Below are 19,900 nucleotides of genomic sequence, written 5' to 3'. Positions count from 1 at the left end.
AGCACATGTTTTATGTAGCAGATGCCTTTCCAGCCGCAACACAGCACTGGGAAATTAACTGGCGTCTCTTATTGGAAAAAGTTAAACCCCTGGAGTACTAAAACAGCAATTCGTACTCTTTTCCAAAGTGTATTTGTATAGTGACTTTTGCCTTGTTAAGTCTGATTGAAACCCTTCATTGAATGAAATAAATAATAGCTGGAGAAAAATGTGGTTATTACCACTGAAAACATCAATGAACACATTCACAGATTTTACAATATTTTGCAGATCATTGTTTATAATAAAAATAAAAAGGGGAAAAAAAGTTTTGTATTCATAAAGACAGCTGATCAGAGCCATTATCAGTTTTCTGGATTTTACATTATGAGTTAATAAAAATATTTGATTAATTTGAAAAAATATATTGATAAAGTATCCTCAAAAGTTGTATTTATATATTAATTTAACTGCCTGCTCGACCAAATGGTTGACTATATTTTGACTGACTATATTAGGAGTATCTAACTAAACCTGATTAAGTTTCATCTTTAGGAAGCACTCGCGCTTTTGCACTAAAAGATAATGCTGAAATGTGTATCGGTGTTTTATATTGTTTGAATTAATGTTTTAAATAATAATTTACACTAAACAGCATTGTTGGTTTACAAAAAAATCTAACAAACAATCCTGTTGCACTCCTACACTTGATTTTAGTTCATCTTCATTTTCTTGTCAACTTAGTCCCTTTATTAATCTGGGGTCGCCACAGTGGAATGAACCGCCAACTTATCCAGCAAGTTTTTTACGCAGCGGATCCCCTTCCAGCCGCAACCCATCTCTGGGTAACATCCACACTCACATTCACACACACTATGGACAATTTAGCTTACCCAATTCACCTGTACTGCTTGTCTTTGGACTGTGGGGGGAACCGAAGCACCCGGAGGAAACCCAGGAAGAACATGCAAACTCCACACAGAAACGCCAACTGAGCCGAGGCTCGAACCAGCGACCTTCTTGCTTTTAGGCGACAGCACTACCTAATGTGCCACTGCTTCGCCCTTGATTTTAGTGTCATTGTAAATAAAACAACAACAACAAAACATGTAAATTACTGTGCTAAATTAAAAGCTAAAATATTTTATGGTATAAAAAAAGATGATTTAGTATTCAAAAATGTCTTATTTTTGTTATGTTTTTAAATAAATTGGTCTTGCACTTCATATTTTTTTTAGATTTTCCATAGTATATGTATTAATTCTGCTACTTTTACCTTAAATCGAGATATCTACCATTTGGTAGAGGCTGTTATTTTAGAAATTATGGGATGTGTTGAAAAAAAAAGGAGTTATCAGGAGTTAAGATGTTAAATTTTCAAAACACACGAGAGGGAGAGGGAGAGGGAGAGGGAGAGAGCTTTTAATGAGGACATTCCGTTGGAGTTATTGAGTTAACCACCAGTCTGTACCCTGAACCTAAACCTATCCCAAAACCTAAAACTCAGAAAAATTTCTGCACTTTTGCTTATGCCGCTAAAAAATTGTTTTGTTGTGATTAACTGCTGATGCTTTTACAACCCTAAAAAACAATGGAGCACAGTATTAAATACTCAAATTAAATTGCAAAAGGATGATAAAGTGCAAAAGGTGAAACTTTAGAATAATGTCACAGCATGAGTAAATGTTGGTAATATTAGGAATATTATGAGTAAAATTAGCAGCAACATGAGTTAATGTTTGATTTGAATGGATTAAAATCAACAGTGAGATATAATTACATTTATTTCAGTTTCTATGTTTATAAAACTTAATTATATTAGTTAGTAACTCCATTTCGTATAACATTTATGACTGGTAATTAGTTTACAACTACAATTTCTAATATATTATTAGACATTAAGAAATTAGGATCACCTAAGATAAAAGCTTTTGTTTTCACTTTGAGTTTAGTTTAACAAATTAATTTTTAAGCCTATTGAAGCCTTTATTCACAGTATTAACATACAATAACCCTATAAAGAGTTTGTTTAATCAATTAATTAATTACTTTGCGTTAATTAGTTAATTTTCAATCAATATTTTTACTATGCCCTAGGCCAAATTAGCATGCAGAAATGTTCATATATGAACTACTAACCAATTAAATCTCCAAACATTTGCTGCTGTGATGAGCACTTACTGCACAATGGTAATCTTAAAATGCTCTCTAAAAGTTTAAATAATAGATTATTTTTCAAGTATTTTTTTAAGTACCCACGATATCAATTTGGATGGTCATCAGGCTCTATTGTATTATTGAACATCTGCATATTCAGTTCAGTTCAATTCAATTCATCTCTATTTCTATAGCACTTTTACAATGTAGATTGTTTCAGAGTTGAATTTCAGTTAGTTTAGTTCAGTGTGGTTAATTTTCACTGCTGAAAGTCCAAACACTGTAGAGCAAATCCTTTGATGCGCAGCTCCACAAGTCGCAAAACCAAGCAAGCCAGTGGTGACCTATATCTGTTTAAATTTTTATTTAAACTTTGTTTAGAGTGTTTATTTTGCTATTTTAATTGTGAGGACATTTAGATGCCCTCATAGCGTAGGGAGCATGGACACCCATATACACACAAAAATATGGAGATGTATTCTCACAATGTACTGTAGGTGCAAACCAGTGCAAACAGACACACTTAAATAAGTTACAGTAAGCCTAGTTAACTAAAGCCTCTAAATGTCACTATAAACTAATACCAGCGTCTTGAAAATATCTAGTAAAATATTATTTACTGTCATCATGGCAAAGCTAAAAGAAATCAGTTATTAGAAAAGAGTCAATAAAACTATTATGTTTAGAAATGTGTGGAAAAAAATCTTTGTTCCTTTAAAAAAAATGGAAGAAAAAAATAAAGGGAGGCTAATAATTCAACTACCTTCCTTTGACTTCAACTTTGCATTGTGTATATATAGTACTCGGCATAAATGATTACACGCTCTTTTGAAAAGGAAAATTTGTTCTCCATCTCCCAGTGAACAAAGCTAATATATTTTGGTGCATTTATATCACACACACCACAGTTTGATGTTGGTCATTCAGTAGCATGTATTTATTATACATTGTGACAATAGTTTAATAGTAAATGAAAAGCTAGCCCTTTATTTTAAACAGTTTTACACAAAAAAGGTGTATTCATGAGTTTATGAAGCGCCTCCTATTTTTCCTCTTCCTCTCAGTCTCTCGCTCTCTCTCTTTCTCTCTCTAATGCCTCTTTTATTTGAACTGAGGGGCACTGCACTGTAGTTTTAGACCTCTTCACAGCTGTGTACCAACCGAGTCATTCAAAGGCCTACAGGACACAAAGAAGCAGGTCATCAGAGATATGAAGTTTCTGCCAATACTAAGACCAGGTATGAAAACTTACATATTCCTAAAGATAATATTACTTACTGTTGTTGATTTTGGTTCATCCTCAAATATTTTTGGACAATTTACTTTTTGTTTGACTTAATAGTTAATGAGTCGTAGTTTAATGACACCTGTTTAATATTAACGTTTCTATTGATAGCTAAGTGTAGCTAAATCACTATTTATATTTTTGTTTTACTGTCTATTAAAACTGTTATACTGTAAAAATAAATCATGCAGTTTTAACTAATTAGCATTAAGTAGTTAATTAGTTCCGCTAATAGTTTATTTTCATTTTCAGTGTTTCTCTTTTTAAAATATTATATGAATTGTCATTTTTTTAAATTGGGACAAACTTTTAAAAGACTTTCATATTATGTTTATTGGTCCAGTCTGAATATTGCCTGGATTTGAAATCTTTTTTTTAATATTGTATTTATGTCATTTATTGTATTACTTTTTAAATATTAATAGTTATTTATTTGTGCAAAGGGAGCACAAACATTTATTAAATAAACCCAAGCAATAATATTGCTTTAACTTTATAAACTGTATTAATTTACATTTATTCACACACACCACTGTTTATTCAGAAGTAAGAATCATTTTTAGTTGATATTTCTACAAATACAATTTAAAAGTCCCAAAAGAAAGATGTAATATACTGTAGATAATGATTTGTAATGAAATTGAATAATAAAACTATATAAAGGCACAAGGAAACTATTGAAAAAATGTGAAGTTATAATTTCTTTTGTTTCACATGCAAATCTATATTCTCATCACAAAATGATAATACTGTAGTTACAGTATTTCTTGTTTAAATCCTTCATGTCAATGTAAGTCATTTTTACAGGAAGTCATAAATAAGAGGAAATATCTCCAGTGACCCCTGTATTCACTAACTGACCCTTAATGTACCTTATTATGGTCCATATCTGTTAACTGACCGGTTCTTCACTTGACCATGAAGTCTCCCATAGTTCTGCACCCCTGACATGTTTCAATCCTCATTCCCAAAAATGCCTTTGTTCCAGCACACAGGAGCAGATGAACCATTGTCTAATCTATTGCCTTTACCCGGTGCACACCATGAACAGACAATGGCAGCTGAATTAGAGGGACTTCTGCTTCCACTGAGCACTTGATATGAACGGCAGAATGCATTCTGACAGCACTAAACCTGACTTCCTAGCACGGTTATATGGCATTTTAACCACTTCATTACACATATCCATATGCCAGAAGTGCAGGACTTTGAAGTTGGGGTTTGAGTGATTGAAAGCGAGAAATACCTAGGATTAGATGAAAATGTTTGTTTAAACTCTTGTATTCCTTACATTGTGGGTCTCATTGTGATTCTCAACAGGCAAAACAGACTGAGAACATGAAAGATCTGTTCTGTTTTTTACACAGGCCCATAGCCAGGGGGGTTCGGGGTTTGTAAGACCTACCACCCACTGACAAATGTCCAGAATTTGCCATTTGTCCTGAATTTTTGCAACTATTTTCTAATTTGTCCTATTTTGGCTGCTAAGACATCATAAATTGCGCAAATAACCCATAAGGTTTAAGACCACACAGAATATGATGTAAGTGAAGTCAACTTTCGCTATTGACCTACTGTTGTTAAATAGAAAAAAAAATACATTTTACAAGCAGCCTAACTTTTATTCTAAATCTTAAAAAAAAAAAAATTGACCAATGAAAACATCTAAAACAGCAAAAGCTACCCCTATTAAAGTTAATTTAATTAGGCTGTTTTTAAAATCCATAAATGTTCCCATTTTTCAAGAGTAGCTAGAAAAAATTGTGAAAGTCTACATTATTATTATTATTATGTTTCTATTGTTTTTTGTTCAAATGGCAAAATTTGGACTCAGGAAAGCTGAATGCTGGACAGTTTGTTATTTGCCTAACAAATGACAAAAGACTACGTTTTTTCTAATGCTATATGATGTAATAACTTTGTATTTTAAATATAAGTTGCTGTTGTTTTTCATATTTCTTTATTATAAATCTTTAGATAATATTTTGGTACATCAAACATTGACCATCCAACAAGCTAATCCAGCTAAAACATAATGCTTAAAATGTCACTAAATGGAATATCTAAACCTCATAACTGCAAAAAAAAAAGTCCACTTTTTGAGAAAAAAGAACCAACTTTTTCACCAGGCTGGCTACGGGCCTGTTACAGCTCTGATGTAATCAATCTGTGCTCATTTATTAGTACTTTTTAAAAATATTTTTTTGCTTGATATTTCTGTGGAAATATTTCCCTTTTAAGAATGATTTGTAGAAAACAAAGTTCAAAATAACAGCATCTTATTCTAAACAAAGTATCATTGTATTTAATATGTGCATATAAAATTACTTTTGTAAATTTAATTTGACAGAGACACCCAAATGTATAAAAGTCTGCCTTAAATTTTTTAAGTTCAATCAAATAAACTTTGCAGGTCATTTTAACTCTGACTAACACATTCTTACATTGACTTTCAACATTACACACAAATTTAGTTGAAACATTATTCATTCATTCGTATGTTTTCTTTTTGCTTAGTTCCTTTATTAATCTGGGGTTGCCACAGTGGAATGCACAGTGCAACCCATCACTGGGAAACACCCATACACTCTCATTCACATACATCCACTACGGATAATTTAGCTTACCCAATTCACCTATAGCGCATGTCTTTGAACTGTGGGGGAAACCGGAGCACCCGGAGGAAACACACACTAACAAATTCTAATGACAAAATTACACATTTGGGAATAATTATTATTTTAGCTTGAAATTTTAGCAATACCAAAAAGTGACAATGTTTGATGACAATAATGTATTTTGTTTTTTACAGCAGCTGGTTTGACATCATGCAGACCAAGCAGACATATTTCCCATCTGCTGTGCTTGGTGGCTTATCTGAGTTGTGTGACGTCGCTCAACATTCCCCCGATGACGCCAAACCTGCGCTCCGCTTTCTCTGCCACCCGCAGCAGCAGCGTTCTGGGTGCCAGTCAGCGAGCTGTGACCTTTGACCGCCTCTTGCTTAACATTGGCGAAGACTTCAACCCTGACACAGGCACCTTCCGATGCCGCCTGCCTGGCGCCTATTACTTCGCCTTTACAGTAGGAAAGTTCCCAAAGAAGATACTGTCAGTCATGCTGGTGAAGAATGGGCTGGAGGTGCAGGCCATGGCGTATGATGGATACCGAAACCACGGACGGAAGATGCAAAGCCAGAACATAATGATCAGCCTGAAGCCGATGGATACAGTTTATCTTCTTCTGCAGGAAAATCAAGATTATGCTATTTACAGTAACATCGGACCATACATCACCTTTAGCGGTTATCTTGTCTACCCAGACTCCACATCATCTGTCGGATATCTCAATAACCACCTGTCTCCTCCAGACCTTCATCTTCCAGGCTGTCCTCCTTTTACTGATACCCAGTATGATTGGAAAAGACGAAGAAGGATTGGCGAGGAACCGCGTTCTGCATTTTCAGTTGCAAGAACCACATCAGTACTGGGAGAAAGCAAAGGCCGTCGTGAAAGAGAAGCTCTTACGTTTGATGTTGAGTATGTTAACATAGGCGGGCATTTCAACAAAACATCTGGACATTTCACCTGCTATTTCCCTGGTGCTTATTACTTTGCGTTCACTGTTGGGAAACACCCTCGTCGGGCGGTTTCGGTGAAGCTCATGACAGGCAGAGGCGAGGTTCGGGCCATGGTGTTTGATGAGGATTTGTCGAGACGAAGAGAGATGCAGAGTCAGAGTCTGATGTTGTCATTGAAAAGAGGAGACAGCGTTTGGCTGTACAGTCAGCAGGATGACGGATTCGCCGTTTACAGCAATCAAGGACGTTACACAACCTTCTCTGGGTTTCTGGTCTATCCTGATTTCCACCAATATATGGGCATGGACAGAACTTTCCCCTGAGAACCACTGAGAAGTCAGCCGCAGTACTGAATAATTCATAGACATAGCTGTACTTTTAACCTTCTGTTTTTGTACTAAATCTGTTTCGCCAGTTTTCGTGACATGGTGCTAATACACATGATGTAAATACTGTATAATATAAAAGATACCAAATAACTTTCATTAATGACTTGGTCCCACTTTATATTAAGTGGCCTTAACTAATACGTACTTACACAGGAATTAATAGTTTGTTACAATGTACTTATTGTGTAAATACATGTATTTACTGTGTACTTATGCATGAATAATACCTGTATGTAACTACACCTGTAATTATCTTCTGTAATTACATTTGTAAATACACTGCTGACCATCCCTTACACCTTAACCAACCCTTAAACCTACCCATACCACCAAACCTGTTCATAACCCAACCCTCTATCCCAACTTAAGAGCACCACAAGTGTACTCAAATACATTTTGAACGCAGTAAGTAGATTGTATTTATTTTTTGATACAAGTACATAGTAGTTAAGGACACTTAATATAAAGTGGGACCAATGACTTTAACAAACACTATCGTCCCACAAAGCAAATGGACTTGGAGCAAATGTGGCCTCATTATGGCACTGCTGTTAGAATGTTGCTGGCAATGGCATGCACAATGTCAGCTGAATGTGGGCCATGCATGGCAATGATGGCACTGCATGCATGACGGCAAACTACATTTGGGCCAGTTTTGGATGGGAGGTGTGTGGCCCAGATCAGTGTAGCAATTGTTCACATTGTTTAGGTAACGTTAGGCTGGGTTATGGCTCAGTTTTTGGGGTTTCTGGTTAAATGGTGGTGTTGATATGGTTAACTTATAGCTGATTATCAGTACCAATAATAAACCTGTTTTGGCCCAGTTCAGGGTAATAAACTGATTGAGATTCAGGCTGGTTATGGCCCATGTGTGGTCCTTGTCTTTAACCAGTTATGGGCCACTTCGGGACCATCATTATTTGCGGTACTTGGGCTGAAGAAAAAGTTATTGTGTGGCCCGGTGCTGGACCAGAAAACATTTGCTATGTGGGGTGTTAAGTGTATATGGTTAGCAGATCAGACTGAATGTGCTCATATTTGACTGTAAATTAACTACTGGTCTTACTTATAAATGAAAGATTTTATGAATGTTTATCAAGCTGTATTTGTGTGACTGATTTTAGTGTACTATCATGTATACTGAGTTTCACAAGTAGTATTTAACACATATTATAAAATGCCCTGGGTCTTCCTTTTCCTTGTTATTTTTTTTTCGCATTAAACTCATTTAAATAAAGTTGAACTTAATTTCTATTGTTGTCTGGTTTTGCCTATATATCGTGAGAATCAACAGTGGTCAAGTGTCTTTGTTTAATTAATAACTCCAAAAAATTAAATATATAATTCATAGGGTGACACTGTGACTGAGTGGTTTGCACTGTCGCCTCAGAGCAAAAAGGTCACTGGCTCGAGCCCTGGCTGGGTCAGTTGGCATTTCTATGTGGAGTTTGCATGTTCCCTCCATGTTGGCGTGGGTTTCCTCTGTGTGCTCAGGTTTCCCCTACATTCCAACACTCAAAAAACGTCTTTTTGCTCGTTCAAACTACTTCAAATTAAAATAAGCTGAAACAACAAAATTCTTTAGATTTCATTGGGACAACAAAATTTTTTTATGTTCAATCCACATAAATTTGGTAAAAGTGTTAAGTTAACTTAATCAATTTGTGTTGGGACAACAAAAATGAATTGTGTGGAACCCTGCATTTTTTACAGTGAAAGATATGTGATATAGGTGAATTGAATAAACTGATTTGCCGTAGTATATGTATGATTGAGTGTCTATGGGTGTTTTCAGTACTGGGTTGCAGCTGGAAGGGCATCCGCTGTGTAAAACATATGCTGGATAAGTTGGCTGTTCATTCCACTGTGGCGACCCCTGATGAATAAAGAAACTAAGCCGAGGGAAAATGTACAGTATGTGTGTTGTATCGGTGATGGAACAGATGTTGTTTTTACTTTTATGATTAATTTTTTGGGTTACAACATGAATCACATTAAGAAATTTTACAACCAAAAAAGATTATAATAATATATTTAAATATATGCTACACAACTTATGAACGGATCTAAAATGAAGCATTGTATATATTTTCATATAACTGTCAATTAATTGTTAATTAACTTTAAATAAAGAAACATGGAAATATATTAAATAATAATGTGGAAAAAATGCAAAAAATGTATTGACTATTTTGTAACTTCATACACCACTTACATGACATTCAATAATAACTATATTAAATTAATTATTACTAATTAAATACTAATTATAATAACATTAAACTTGACAATAAACAGGTATATTATGTAATTAATAAATACATATACAATGTCTTGACCAACATATGTTACATTACAACATGCAAAACATTTAGGTTTATAAATTAAATAAATATTCACACAATTATAATTGCGCAACATTAGTATCAGGTAAAAAATCCATCCGATATAAAAGATTTGCGTTTTGTTGAAATTGGTGTGTCACCTTCAAAAGTCTCATGATGGTCCATGAACTTTACAACCTATCAAAAAAAAAATGTGAACACAGTCAATTTAAAAAGAACCAACAATGATGAAAAGCTGACCATTAAAAATGGCTAAATTCATTGTGCTTGGCTTACCTGTTGTGACTGCTTTCTATGGGCTTTAATTTCAGTATCAGCATACGCCACAAAATGGATAAAAGTGTAAATTCTGAAACAAAACGACATATTGCATCAATACTTGCATATAAAAATAGAAATATAACTCTTTATGTTATCTTACGCATATATAAGTCAAGTTACCTGTGGTAAAGCATTGCAATAAACTGTATTATCAGCAGTGCTGCAAAGCCAAGAAGAAACATCAGTGCAATTGGATCAAGGGACAACGTTTCTGTTGGAGATCGAGTCCCATTGGGGTAGATTTTTGGGATCTTTATAGTGACTGCACCGCCAATAGCTTGAAGGAAGAACGTTGCCACTAGCCAAAGTGCATTGCAGAAGAAATAGACAAATGTAACCTGTATTTAAAAAGACAAAAACAACATGAGGGTAAATCTTTACCGTTTCAGAGCAAGCAGAGTAGACTACACTATTTTTGGAATAACGAGGCTTACCTTATTACGAAGTTCTCTTAGATCATTAGCGATTATTGCTAGTTGTTCTGGTTTCTCCTCAAGAGGATGTAGATATTTTTTCTGCATTTCCTTCCAAAAAATTAATTCTTCCTGTGATACAAAAAATGTATAATATCAAACCAGAGGATACTGGGTTGAATAAATTTACATCAGCAATTAATTCACTAAATATAATAATGTTAGTTTCTTGCACAGACTGGTCCTTCCGCTTAATAAGACCTCATTGGTAATCATTTTTTATTGTTTATTTTATTGTTTTTATTGTTATTATGTTCTTTGACTCTCAAAGTGCAAAGGACCAGGGTTTAAGCTAAAGCATTTTTTAAATGAGTCAAGAAAATTCATTTTGCAGGTACTTTTATTTAAAGCAATTAAACTAGTTATAGCAAATAAGAATTTTACGGGGGAATAAAAGCATGACATAGACAGAGATAAACATTGAAGCTGGTAATTTTCATTCATTCTATCCATTAATTTTGTGTTTTTAATATTAAAAAAAACAAGCTTACTAAAAATTATAAATAAATTTGTCTTACCTCAGAAAGTTCACATGCGGATTCACTCCTCAAGGAAAAACCAAATTTTGGCTGCAAACTGTGAATCCAAGGTTTTCGATCTATACATATGACAGATTTAATGATGATTTGATTTCTATTAATTATATTGCCTAAAATATCACATTATGAACAATAATACATGTGAAAGTCATACTTACTTTGAGGAATGATTTGGGTGTTTTCACTACATTGTAAGAATACATTATCATTAGTAGCAGTAATCTCAGGGTAATTATTTTAATCTTTTACTTTTTAAAAAAATACATAAAAATACTGTAATAATAATAATAACAGTGGACATGTTTATACCTTAGTATTTCCGAGATATTTTCCCCTTCAGGTTTGTCTTCAACTTGAGTTACCTCCCTCCTCGTTTCATCTTCATATTCCAAGCATGGGCATTTGCAGCATGTGGCGTTCAAAAACTTCTTCTTGAGACTGTTTACTGCAGAAGTCTTCGCCTGGCCGCCGGACTCACGAGTCCCCCACGAGACATTGTTCATGTTGACAATAGAGTAAATGGCTAATAGCAGATAGCCACTGGGAATGCAGATGAAGTAAAGCAATCCATAGATGATCAGTGAAAACTCCTTAGGGTGCAAACCTGCCGTGATGAGGTACAATACGACCATGCCGATGAGAAACAGACCACTAGGGGTCAGAAAAGTATCTTGCAGCACTAAATCACCTATGAAAGTTAAGATGAAAAGAGATTTAGGTTAGAGGTGTTTTTCATCGGTTGTTTAGCCAATTCTAAACATGAATATTTAGAGACCTAAAGATTTAAGTATTTAAGTAAGAGTCAATGATGAGATTTATATTGTATTGACATTGTATTGGATTACGGGGGACATTGTAGGACTTTGCAATATGACAATATTTATTGTATGGACAAAATAAAAATATATATGTCACAAAATACAATGTATATGGTAATACTGTTTTATAATTTGTATCATTACAGAAATACAAACAAAAACATGAATAGCAGCGTTGTGAGAAAGTTATATATATATATATATATATATATATATATATATATATATATATATATATATATATATATATATATATATATATATATATATATATATATAAACCTGCAATTGATTTTTAAAATATGATCATGGGTAAGTTTCTAAGTATATGCTTTAAAATGTAAAAAAAAGTAATAGTCCTTTACATGTGGGCATGTGGTCATAACATTACATATAAACTACAGAAACGGCAGTATATTATGACGTATATAGTATTAAAACATGAGAGATTTTTACCCAGCCCTTGTGCATTCTGGGTACTTATTCATAGTAGATCTATGGGTTGATTTATGAACATTGTTATGTTTGTTTATGCTGTGGTTGGTTTGTGTGGTTTTTATTTATTTACTCTTTTTGTGTCTGTATGGTCACCACACAAACGTCAGAGGAATTGGTGTTTGGTGTGCCCCCTGGTGAGCCAGTTCTGAACTACTTCAGGGGGGTTTAAATAGTAAAATGTTGAACTTCATTTACTTGACTTGACTTACATTTACTTTACTTAATAATGTAAAAGTTGACTGGCACTATTGAGCAATTTAATACATCCTTGCAAGTAAAAATAATATTAGCTTTTTGCTGATGATAGATATGGTAACTTTTTGAGCAATTTGCCCAGGCAATTAAAGTTGCTTGGTTACTTTTCTTTTAAGAACGAGCAACAATATTGTATTTGCCATTGCTCTAATTAGCTATTCCATGTCTGACATGGTTTTCTAACATAATTTTCTTATGCCCAGCAATGCTGTTCAAAAATCTGCCCAGTGTTTCATCAACAAAAGAGTGCATTCACCTTACATATTTTGAAGGCTAGTCTCAACACTTGAAACATGGGGTCTCTAAATGTTCAAAATTGCATTTAAGATACAGTTTACTAATACATTAAGATACATTAAGATACATTACCAATAATAGAGAGAATCGATCCTGTCATGAGAAATGCATACATAATGCTCATGATTGCTGCAATTGTAAGCTGCGTATCAGATTTCAGTTTGAAGCACAGGATGAGGTAGATAGCAGGGGGCACTATCGCCAAGATAAGGGCATCGTTTTCACTCATTTTGAAGACAAACACAAAGCCTCCTGCAAAATATACAAAGCACATTTAGACAGATGTTACAGCAGAAACCTTTAATTGTTATTGTAACAGAGGCTACTTAGTAAAAGTTGTTAATGTATCTCACAACCCTGACCTCAAGATGCATCATGTTTAAATTCTCTGAAAAGACTGAAATGCTGGGTCATTACACTGTTGTAATCCCTTCACTTCTACTCAAGTTAGACTCCTGTTTAGACTCATTGTTAGCATGCCTACATCCCATGTCAGTGGTGGGAAAAAAATTGGACTGGTAAACTTGACTATCCTTGTCTTAAGAGTTGCACTAGATACACTAGCTAGTTCAAGGTTTAGGGGTATCATTGTAACATAAGCGGGTAAACCTCACATCCTGGCCTTAAGAAACATGCTAGCAACTGACACTATAGTCTGCTTTGTAATTTTAAATCGTTGTTAACATGTTGAATTCCCTGGTGTGAAACGGGAATTTTTAAATCCCTCTTGGGGCAGGGAGGTACACTATAATGGCACAACAAATCCAATTTATTGACAAGAAAAAATGTATTGATTACCTGATATCATGAGACAGACAGTAGCAGGCCCCAAGATTGAAGCTCCCATGCTCAAAACCTGGTACAATATATAAAGTTTTGAAATAGAGCTGTTCCTCTCAGCAGTTAGTTGTCCTGAGCCCAGGAGGTCAATAGTGTTGGCCATGGTAGAAGGTCCCCAGCGCCTGCGTTGGTTGTAGAACTCTTTAAAATCTTGTGGAGCATTGGTGTAGGCATCAGATGCTGCATTGTACTCCACTCTCCAGCCCTGCTGCAGCAGTAGAGTGCACAACCAGCGGTCCTCACCTGACATTACACCAAAGAGATTAGTTTAGTCTAGGTCAGGTTTGAGCAACTCTGGTCATGAATGTTCACTATCCTTCAGAGCTGCATCTCTAATCAAGTAAATCTGCATGTAAGAAATCTTGAAGAAATGGATTTTATTTTTCAGGTGTTTGATTAGGCAGCATGAGACAGTGGCCTTATAGAACTAGAGTTGACCACATTTGGTTTAGATTGAACTTATATTATTTGTCAAGAAATTACCTTGATCATACTGGACATAATGGCTGGCTTCACTGGCCCTGGTTGTGTATCTCTTCATGACGTTGTCATCCATGAGTGCAGCTCCTCTGAAAAGACTAAAACATCCAGGACTGCACAGAACACAGCCGAGAACATGCTCCGCAGTCTTTTGAAGCCAGTGGCCTACAGCATACTCAAACTTCTGATACCACACCATCGGTCCTTCAAGTAAAAAGAGGAATTATATTAGTCGGTGTATAACCTTTTTAACACATAATGCATAACTAGTCAGAGCACCTTCAGAATGGATCTTTTATCTGTATGTAGAGTAGAGGATCTTGTATCTATAGATCATAGACAATGCTTAATGTAGCCCATTTAAAAGGGGTGGACAGCTTTGGTCCCCGACTGCCACTGTCTCTTGAGGTTTAGCTCTCTGATTAACACGTCTGTTTATAATTTTTTAAACAATCTTGATGACATGGGTTATAATTTCCAGGTGTGTTTGATTAGAGATGGAGATCAACTCTGCAGGATAGTGGCCCTTCAAGATTAGAGATGTCCACCTGCTCCATAACAATGTTTTATAACAAGAGTGTCCAATCCAGCTTTATTTAGTGCCACTTTTTGGCATAGGTTAGCTCCTACTATACACAAAATCCCACTACTAGCTAAGTAACAGTCTAACTTGAAACATGTTTGAAATCTCCAGACAGGTGTGTTGGAGCTAAACTGTACAGGATGCAGTAATGAGTTTAGAGAGTAGTCTACTGTATACTTAATATCCAACCTGTGCCTGTTGGATGAATCCTGCCACAGGCGGCTCCAACATCTGGGTAGAGTTTAAGTCTGTCAATTAACAGCATGACTGCAGACGGCTGGAAATCAGTATCCCCATCCAGAGCCAGGATATACGTGTTCTCCCTTTCTCTCTAAGGAGCATGTGATACACAGTTAGAGATTCAGAGCCCAGCCAAAACGCTAGAAGTTAAAGCCAATAAAGTTGTTCTACTAACCTTCAGTTTCTCTTTAAGCGATTCCGTTTGTTCACCTGCTACTTTAAGGCAGTCAAGATCTTCACCTGCCTCAAACTTTTCGTAGTACTTTTTGTGAAGTCTCCAGCCAAGAATGTAATACAAATACATTATCTGGAAACATAAACAATTAGTTAGCCTCTTTGTTAAAAAAAAACTGGGAACAAAATGCCTGTAGCAGATTTTTAAATGAAATAGTTTTCGAGCTTTAATTGCTTTGTATTACAATTGTGGAAACATCTTGTAACTCGTTCATTCATTCATTCATTCATTCATTCATTCATTCATTTTCAGTCCCGTATCAGGGGTCACCATAGTAGATTGAATTACTCTGGCGCTGATGTCCTTTCTCAACTTGTAACTACATCCTAAAAATTACACTATCACAGAGATTCTAGGTTTTTAATTAATTCCTCCATCTTGATTTCAATGTCAAAGTATATTAAAATAATATAATGTTCAGGGTTATACTAAAAGAGTCATGTATAGTCTCATAGTGCCATGCAAAGAAAGGCATTAGATTGTGTATAGGTTGCACAGCATGCATTTAGTTGCTGGCTGCAGTTCACAGATCAGCCACTGGTGTCGCTAATAAAAATTTTGATTTCTAAATTTAGCTGCTTTTATGAATCATACCTGAGACCATCTTTTTTTGTGACGGATAAGCTTCTTGTCTTTGAGGTTAACAATCATCACATTGCCTTTAGGAAGAGTGTATTCCAGCCGACCTCCAAAAGGAGTGCTTATGATCTTCTGGCTTGGTAACGGTTGTTGATTCTTGAACACACTTGAATCCTCTTCACTAAAATTGCTGATTAATAAAAATTAAAAGTAGATTATTTGTTTAGCACATACATTTTCAGAACACATAAATCAAAGGAGGATACATACAGGTAAACTTCTTTTATCACGTCCACAAGAATTTCAACATATTCATTTGTATGCCGCTCCTCTTTGACATCCTTGAAAGCGTCGTCAACATAAATGTGAAATTCAAACTCAACATCGCTTTTTTGTTCGGTTTTGGGCCTATATTTATCCATCCTGAAAACAAAAGAAAAACATTGAAATTAAACCTAAATTTAGATGGGTTAAGTTGAGTCAGTTTAGTATATTTTTACCTGAACATAGAGATGATTATCTTCATCATTTCATCATAGGTTTCATGCCACATTGTCGCACAGAGAAACACTCGGATGGTTTCTTTTTCACTGAGGAGTACAATAAACACATATGAAGTGACATAATATTAAGGAATCCAAAGATATTCTACATTGTTCTGAGGCTGCTCTTTTATAGCTTAGAGGCATAAGGAAGTTCTCTAAGTACTTAAAGGTAATTAACAACTTGTTGATGTAAAATTAGAATCAAATGAGACCATTTTTTACATGAAATAATAGGTTAATGCTGCCAACGCCCGGTGTGCGATGACATAAATGGATTTGGGAGAGCTTGGTGAGATGTTTGAATCCATATTGACATATCTGAGTTTGTTTTTTGGCAGGCTTTGGCATGTGAGATGCATGTGAGATTACAATGGTCTTTTTGTAAGCTTAAGCAATCTATACTCCCTTTTAATCTCATTGACGTCTTTAGGAAACATTTAAGAGATCTCATTTGCAATTTGTAAACACATTTACTCTGTAAAAAGCTTTGATTTAGGAAAAGTGATAAAGAATGTGTTAAATACTAATAACTAAATATTCATATTAGAGCCAACCGTATTATATAGAGCTCATAGTCATAGCAAATCATAGTAAAAGTCAATTCATGTTAAGTATAAATAAAGACAAAATCTCCATGAGCATATTAAAGAAGTCAAAACACTTACTGCTTTTTTTCCTTGATTTTCTTTCTGATTTCAAAACGGGTGTTCAGCATCAAGGACTGCTCCAGAAACGCTCCTTCATACATGCGTTGCACAAACAGATCTTTGGTCCTTTCAATTCGATGGATCTTCAGGAACCAGATGTAAACTGTGCTGAGCACAAGTCCCAGCCACCAGCAGAGAGCAGAACAGCCCAAACAGACCAGTCCCACTATTTTCATGTTTACTACAATGTCCCTGGTGAGTAACGTTTCTATGGTATCGATCAGCAACAACTCTACCCATTCTGTACTGGATAGGGGCACTGGATTGCCCACTAGGTAGCTTATAGTGTTATTAGACACTGGGAATGTGATTACAAGTGGAGACAAAAACACTGCCAAAACTACGATTGAAGCCAAGTACATGGGCATAACAAAGCTACGTCGCAAAGCGTGCATTTTGCAAGCCACAACCACAAACCAGCGACACAAGGCTGAGGATAGAGTCTGGATAACAACCAATGCAATGACAACCGTTTCAAAGACGATTTTGACTGATTTCCAGCCATCACCTATTAGAGCAACATAAACTCCAATCACAGCTGAAGTAATCAGGATTCTTGTCAAACTGGAGATGATGTTCACTGCATTACTGGACTTCGCTATGTCTTTGGGAATCTCATTTAGGGACAGGATGGTGAAAAGCGCGCTGTAGTTTTCCCACCAGTTCACAGAAACACAGATGGTTCCAAAGATGGCAAGTAAAATTGGTATAAGAAGAGAACTTTCAAATGCCAGATAATTGACTACAAACAGCACATAACCCAGGACTATGAAGACAATAGATAAAAGCGGAAGCAGTATAAAACGCTTTCTTTCTTTGGCCCGACAGTCAGCAATCACCTGGAAAATTGCAGATAGGATGCTCACACTGTTTAGGATCATCACATTAGTGACAATGTCAAAGTGTGGCATGGCTACAATTGTAAGAACTGCAGCTCCCAATGCTACCAGGATTTCAACACAAAGGACCTATGGAGGAAAAGACAGGGTCAGAAACGTTATGGCTCAAACAATTAGGTTTAGGTGGAGCATTGTATTTGCTTACCCATAAACATGTTTTTTTAGATGGCATGGTTGAGTTCTTGAAAATGAACTTCCATGTGCCTTTTAGCAGAAGTAGAAAACTTGGCCCGACCAGAACAAACCCAATGGCAAGTAGAGCAGTCGGTTTTTGGTCTGAGTGAATAATGACCGTTTGATTGTTGCCAAATGTTATCAAAAGCAGAAATGATGTCTGTAAAAACAAAATGAAAATGTTCAATCTGACAGAGTTTTTAAATGTTATTGAATAGACAAGACACTGATTAATAAAGCAGCTCACTTTGCTGAGAAGTGCAAGGATGAAGACAATCATGCCAACAACAGTACATGCGAACCATTTTAGACAGTGCGTTCGGTTTCTCGGAATTTGATCATCTTGGATGATTGGTACTTCTCTGCATGTATCCCAAAATTTCCTTTTTGGGGAAAAAAAAAATATTATTATAAAATAAATTTGTAAATAATATTTTTTTTTTCTAAATGAAGTTAAAATGGGTAAAGTGATTAAAAATGTGTAAAGTATATATATATATATATATATATATATATATATATATATATATATATATATATATATATATATATATATATATATATATATATATATATATATATATATATATATATATATATAGTTGAAGTCAGAATTATAACCCCCTTTTTATTTGAAATATTTCTTAAATTATATACAACAGAGCATGGAAATTTTCACAGTATTTACGATAATATTTTTTCTTCTGGAGAAAGTCTTATTTGTATTATTTGGGCTAGAATAAAAGCTGTTTTAATTTTTTTTAAACCATCAATATTGTTTTACCCCTTAAACTATATTTTCTTTTGATAGTCTACAGAACAAACCATCATTAGACAATGATTTACCTAATTACCCTAGCCAGTCTAACCAACCTAATTAACCCATATCTTGTTAAATATTATTTACTGCCTTCATAGCAAAGAAAAATAAATAAATCAGTTATTAGAAATTAGTCATTAAAACTATTTAGAAATGTTTTAAAAAAATCTTTCCGTTAAACAAAAATTGAGGAAAAAAATAAACAGGGGGGCTAATAATTCTGACTTTAACAGTATATGTATAAAATATGTTATATAATAAAAAACTTACTGTTGTTGTTCCTTCTCATTTTGCTTATTTTCTTCTTTTTCTACATCCCATAACCTGTTTTAGAGAAAAAATAATTTAAATGTGTAAATGTTCTCTCTATATATGCATAATAAATTAACATTTTTAATAACTCATTTTTAAATTAAGGTATTGTGGAAAAAAGAATGAAAGTACTTGAGATCAGGACTCGGCTCCATGTTGATGTTTGAAGATCAGTAAAATGCCGTTCAGCATCTGTGATCAGAGTCTTTTAAACTAAGGGGGAGGGATTACAGCATCACAGCAATTATTTAACATGGCTGGTAAAATGATGCTATAATTAGCTACATACTACATACTCAGTACATATTTCCTCATTACATTAAGACAGCTTTCAAGTTTAAAAAGTGATTCTCAAATTCTTTTAAAAAAATGACTCACTAGTTATGTCTCAGTCCGGATCCTTGTGCCCCACTGATCTGCATATTTTGCACATTTCTGTTATTTAACAGTGCTGATTTATGTAACGAGTTGAATAGAAGAGTGCCGTGTATGATCTGTGTTCTGATTGACAGGTGCCTATAGAATAATTTTGTTTCCTAGTTCCTTCATT

General features: G+C 34.7%; 2 protein-coding genes across 3 annotated transcripts; one reads left to right on the top strand and one right to left on the bottom strand.

The window, feature by feature from the left end:
• Window positions 1–3,219: 3,219 nt before the first annotated feature.
• Window positions 3,220–8,642, top strand: c1qtnf13 (C1q and TNF related 13). 2 transcript variants are annotated; one of them, XM_005169953.6, is made up of 2 exons: window positions 3,220–3,374; window positions 6,234–8,642. In XM_005169953.6, the coding sequence occupies exons 1-2, from the start codon at window positions 3,347–3,349 to the stop codon at window positions 7,322–7,324; spliced, it is 1,119 nt and encodes a 372-aa protein (XP_005170010.1). In that variant the 5' UTR covers window positions 3,220–3,346; the 3' UTR covers window positions 7,325–8,642.
• Window positions 8,643–9,670: 1,028 nt separating this feature from the next.
• chs4 (chitin synthase 4) lies at window positions 9,671–19,541 on the bottom strand. The gene is made up of 20 exons (XM_017352058.4): window positions 19,483–19,541; window positions 19,309–19,362; window positions 18,466–18,601; window positions 18,190–18,378; window positions 17,104–18,113; window positions 16,394–16,483; window positions 16,164–16,316; window positions 15,909–16,083; window positions 15,255–15,386; window positions 15,029–15,170; window positions 14,260–14,460; window positions 13,735–14,019; window positions 13,009–13,188; window positions 11,378–11,756; window positions 11,227–11,252; window positions 11,048–11,127; window positions 10,491–10,601; window positions 10,177–10,394; window positions 10,012–10,084; window positions 9,671–9,912 (listed from the first exon to the last, which is right to left on the bottom strand). Exons 1-20 carry the CDS (start codon window positions 19,503–19,505, stop codon window positions 9,817–9,819), a joined length of 3,753 nt encoding a protein of 1,250 aa, XP_017207547.2. The 5' UTR covers window positions 19,506–19,541; the 3' UTR covers window positions 9,671–9,816.
• Window positions 19,542–19,900: the final 359 nt, after the last annotated feature.

The sequence above is a fragment of the Danio rerio genome, chromosome 18, assembly GCF_049306965.1.
Source record: "Danio rerio strain Tuebingen ecotype United States chromosome 18, GRCz12tu, whole genome shotgun sequence".
NCBI lineage: Eukaryota > Metazoa > Chordata > Actinopteri > Cypriniformes > Danionidae > Danio > Danio rerio.
The sequence above is the reverse complement of the archived record's forward strand: the minus strand, read 5'-3'. Positions and strand labels throughout refer to the sequence as shown.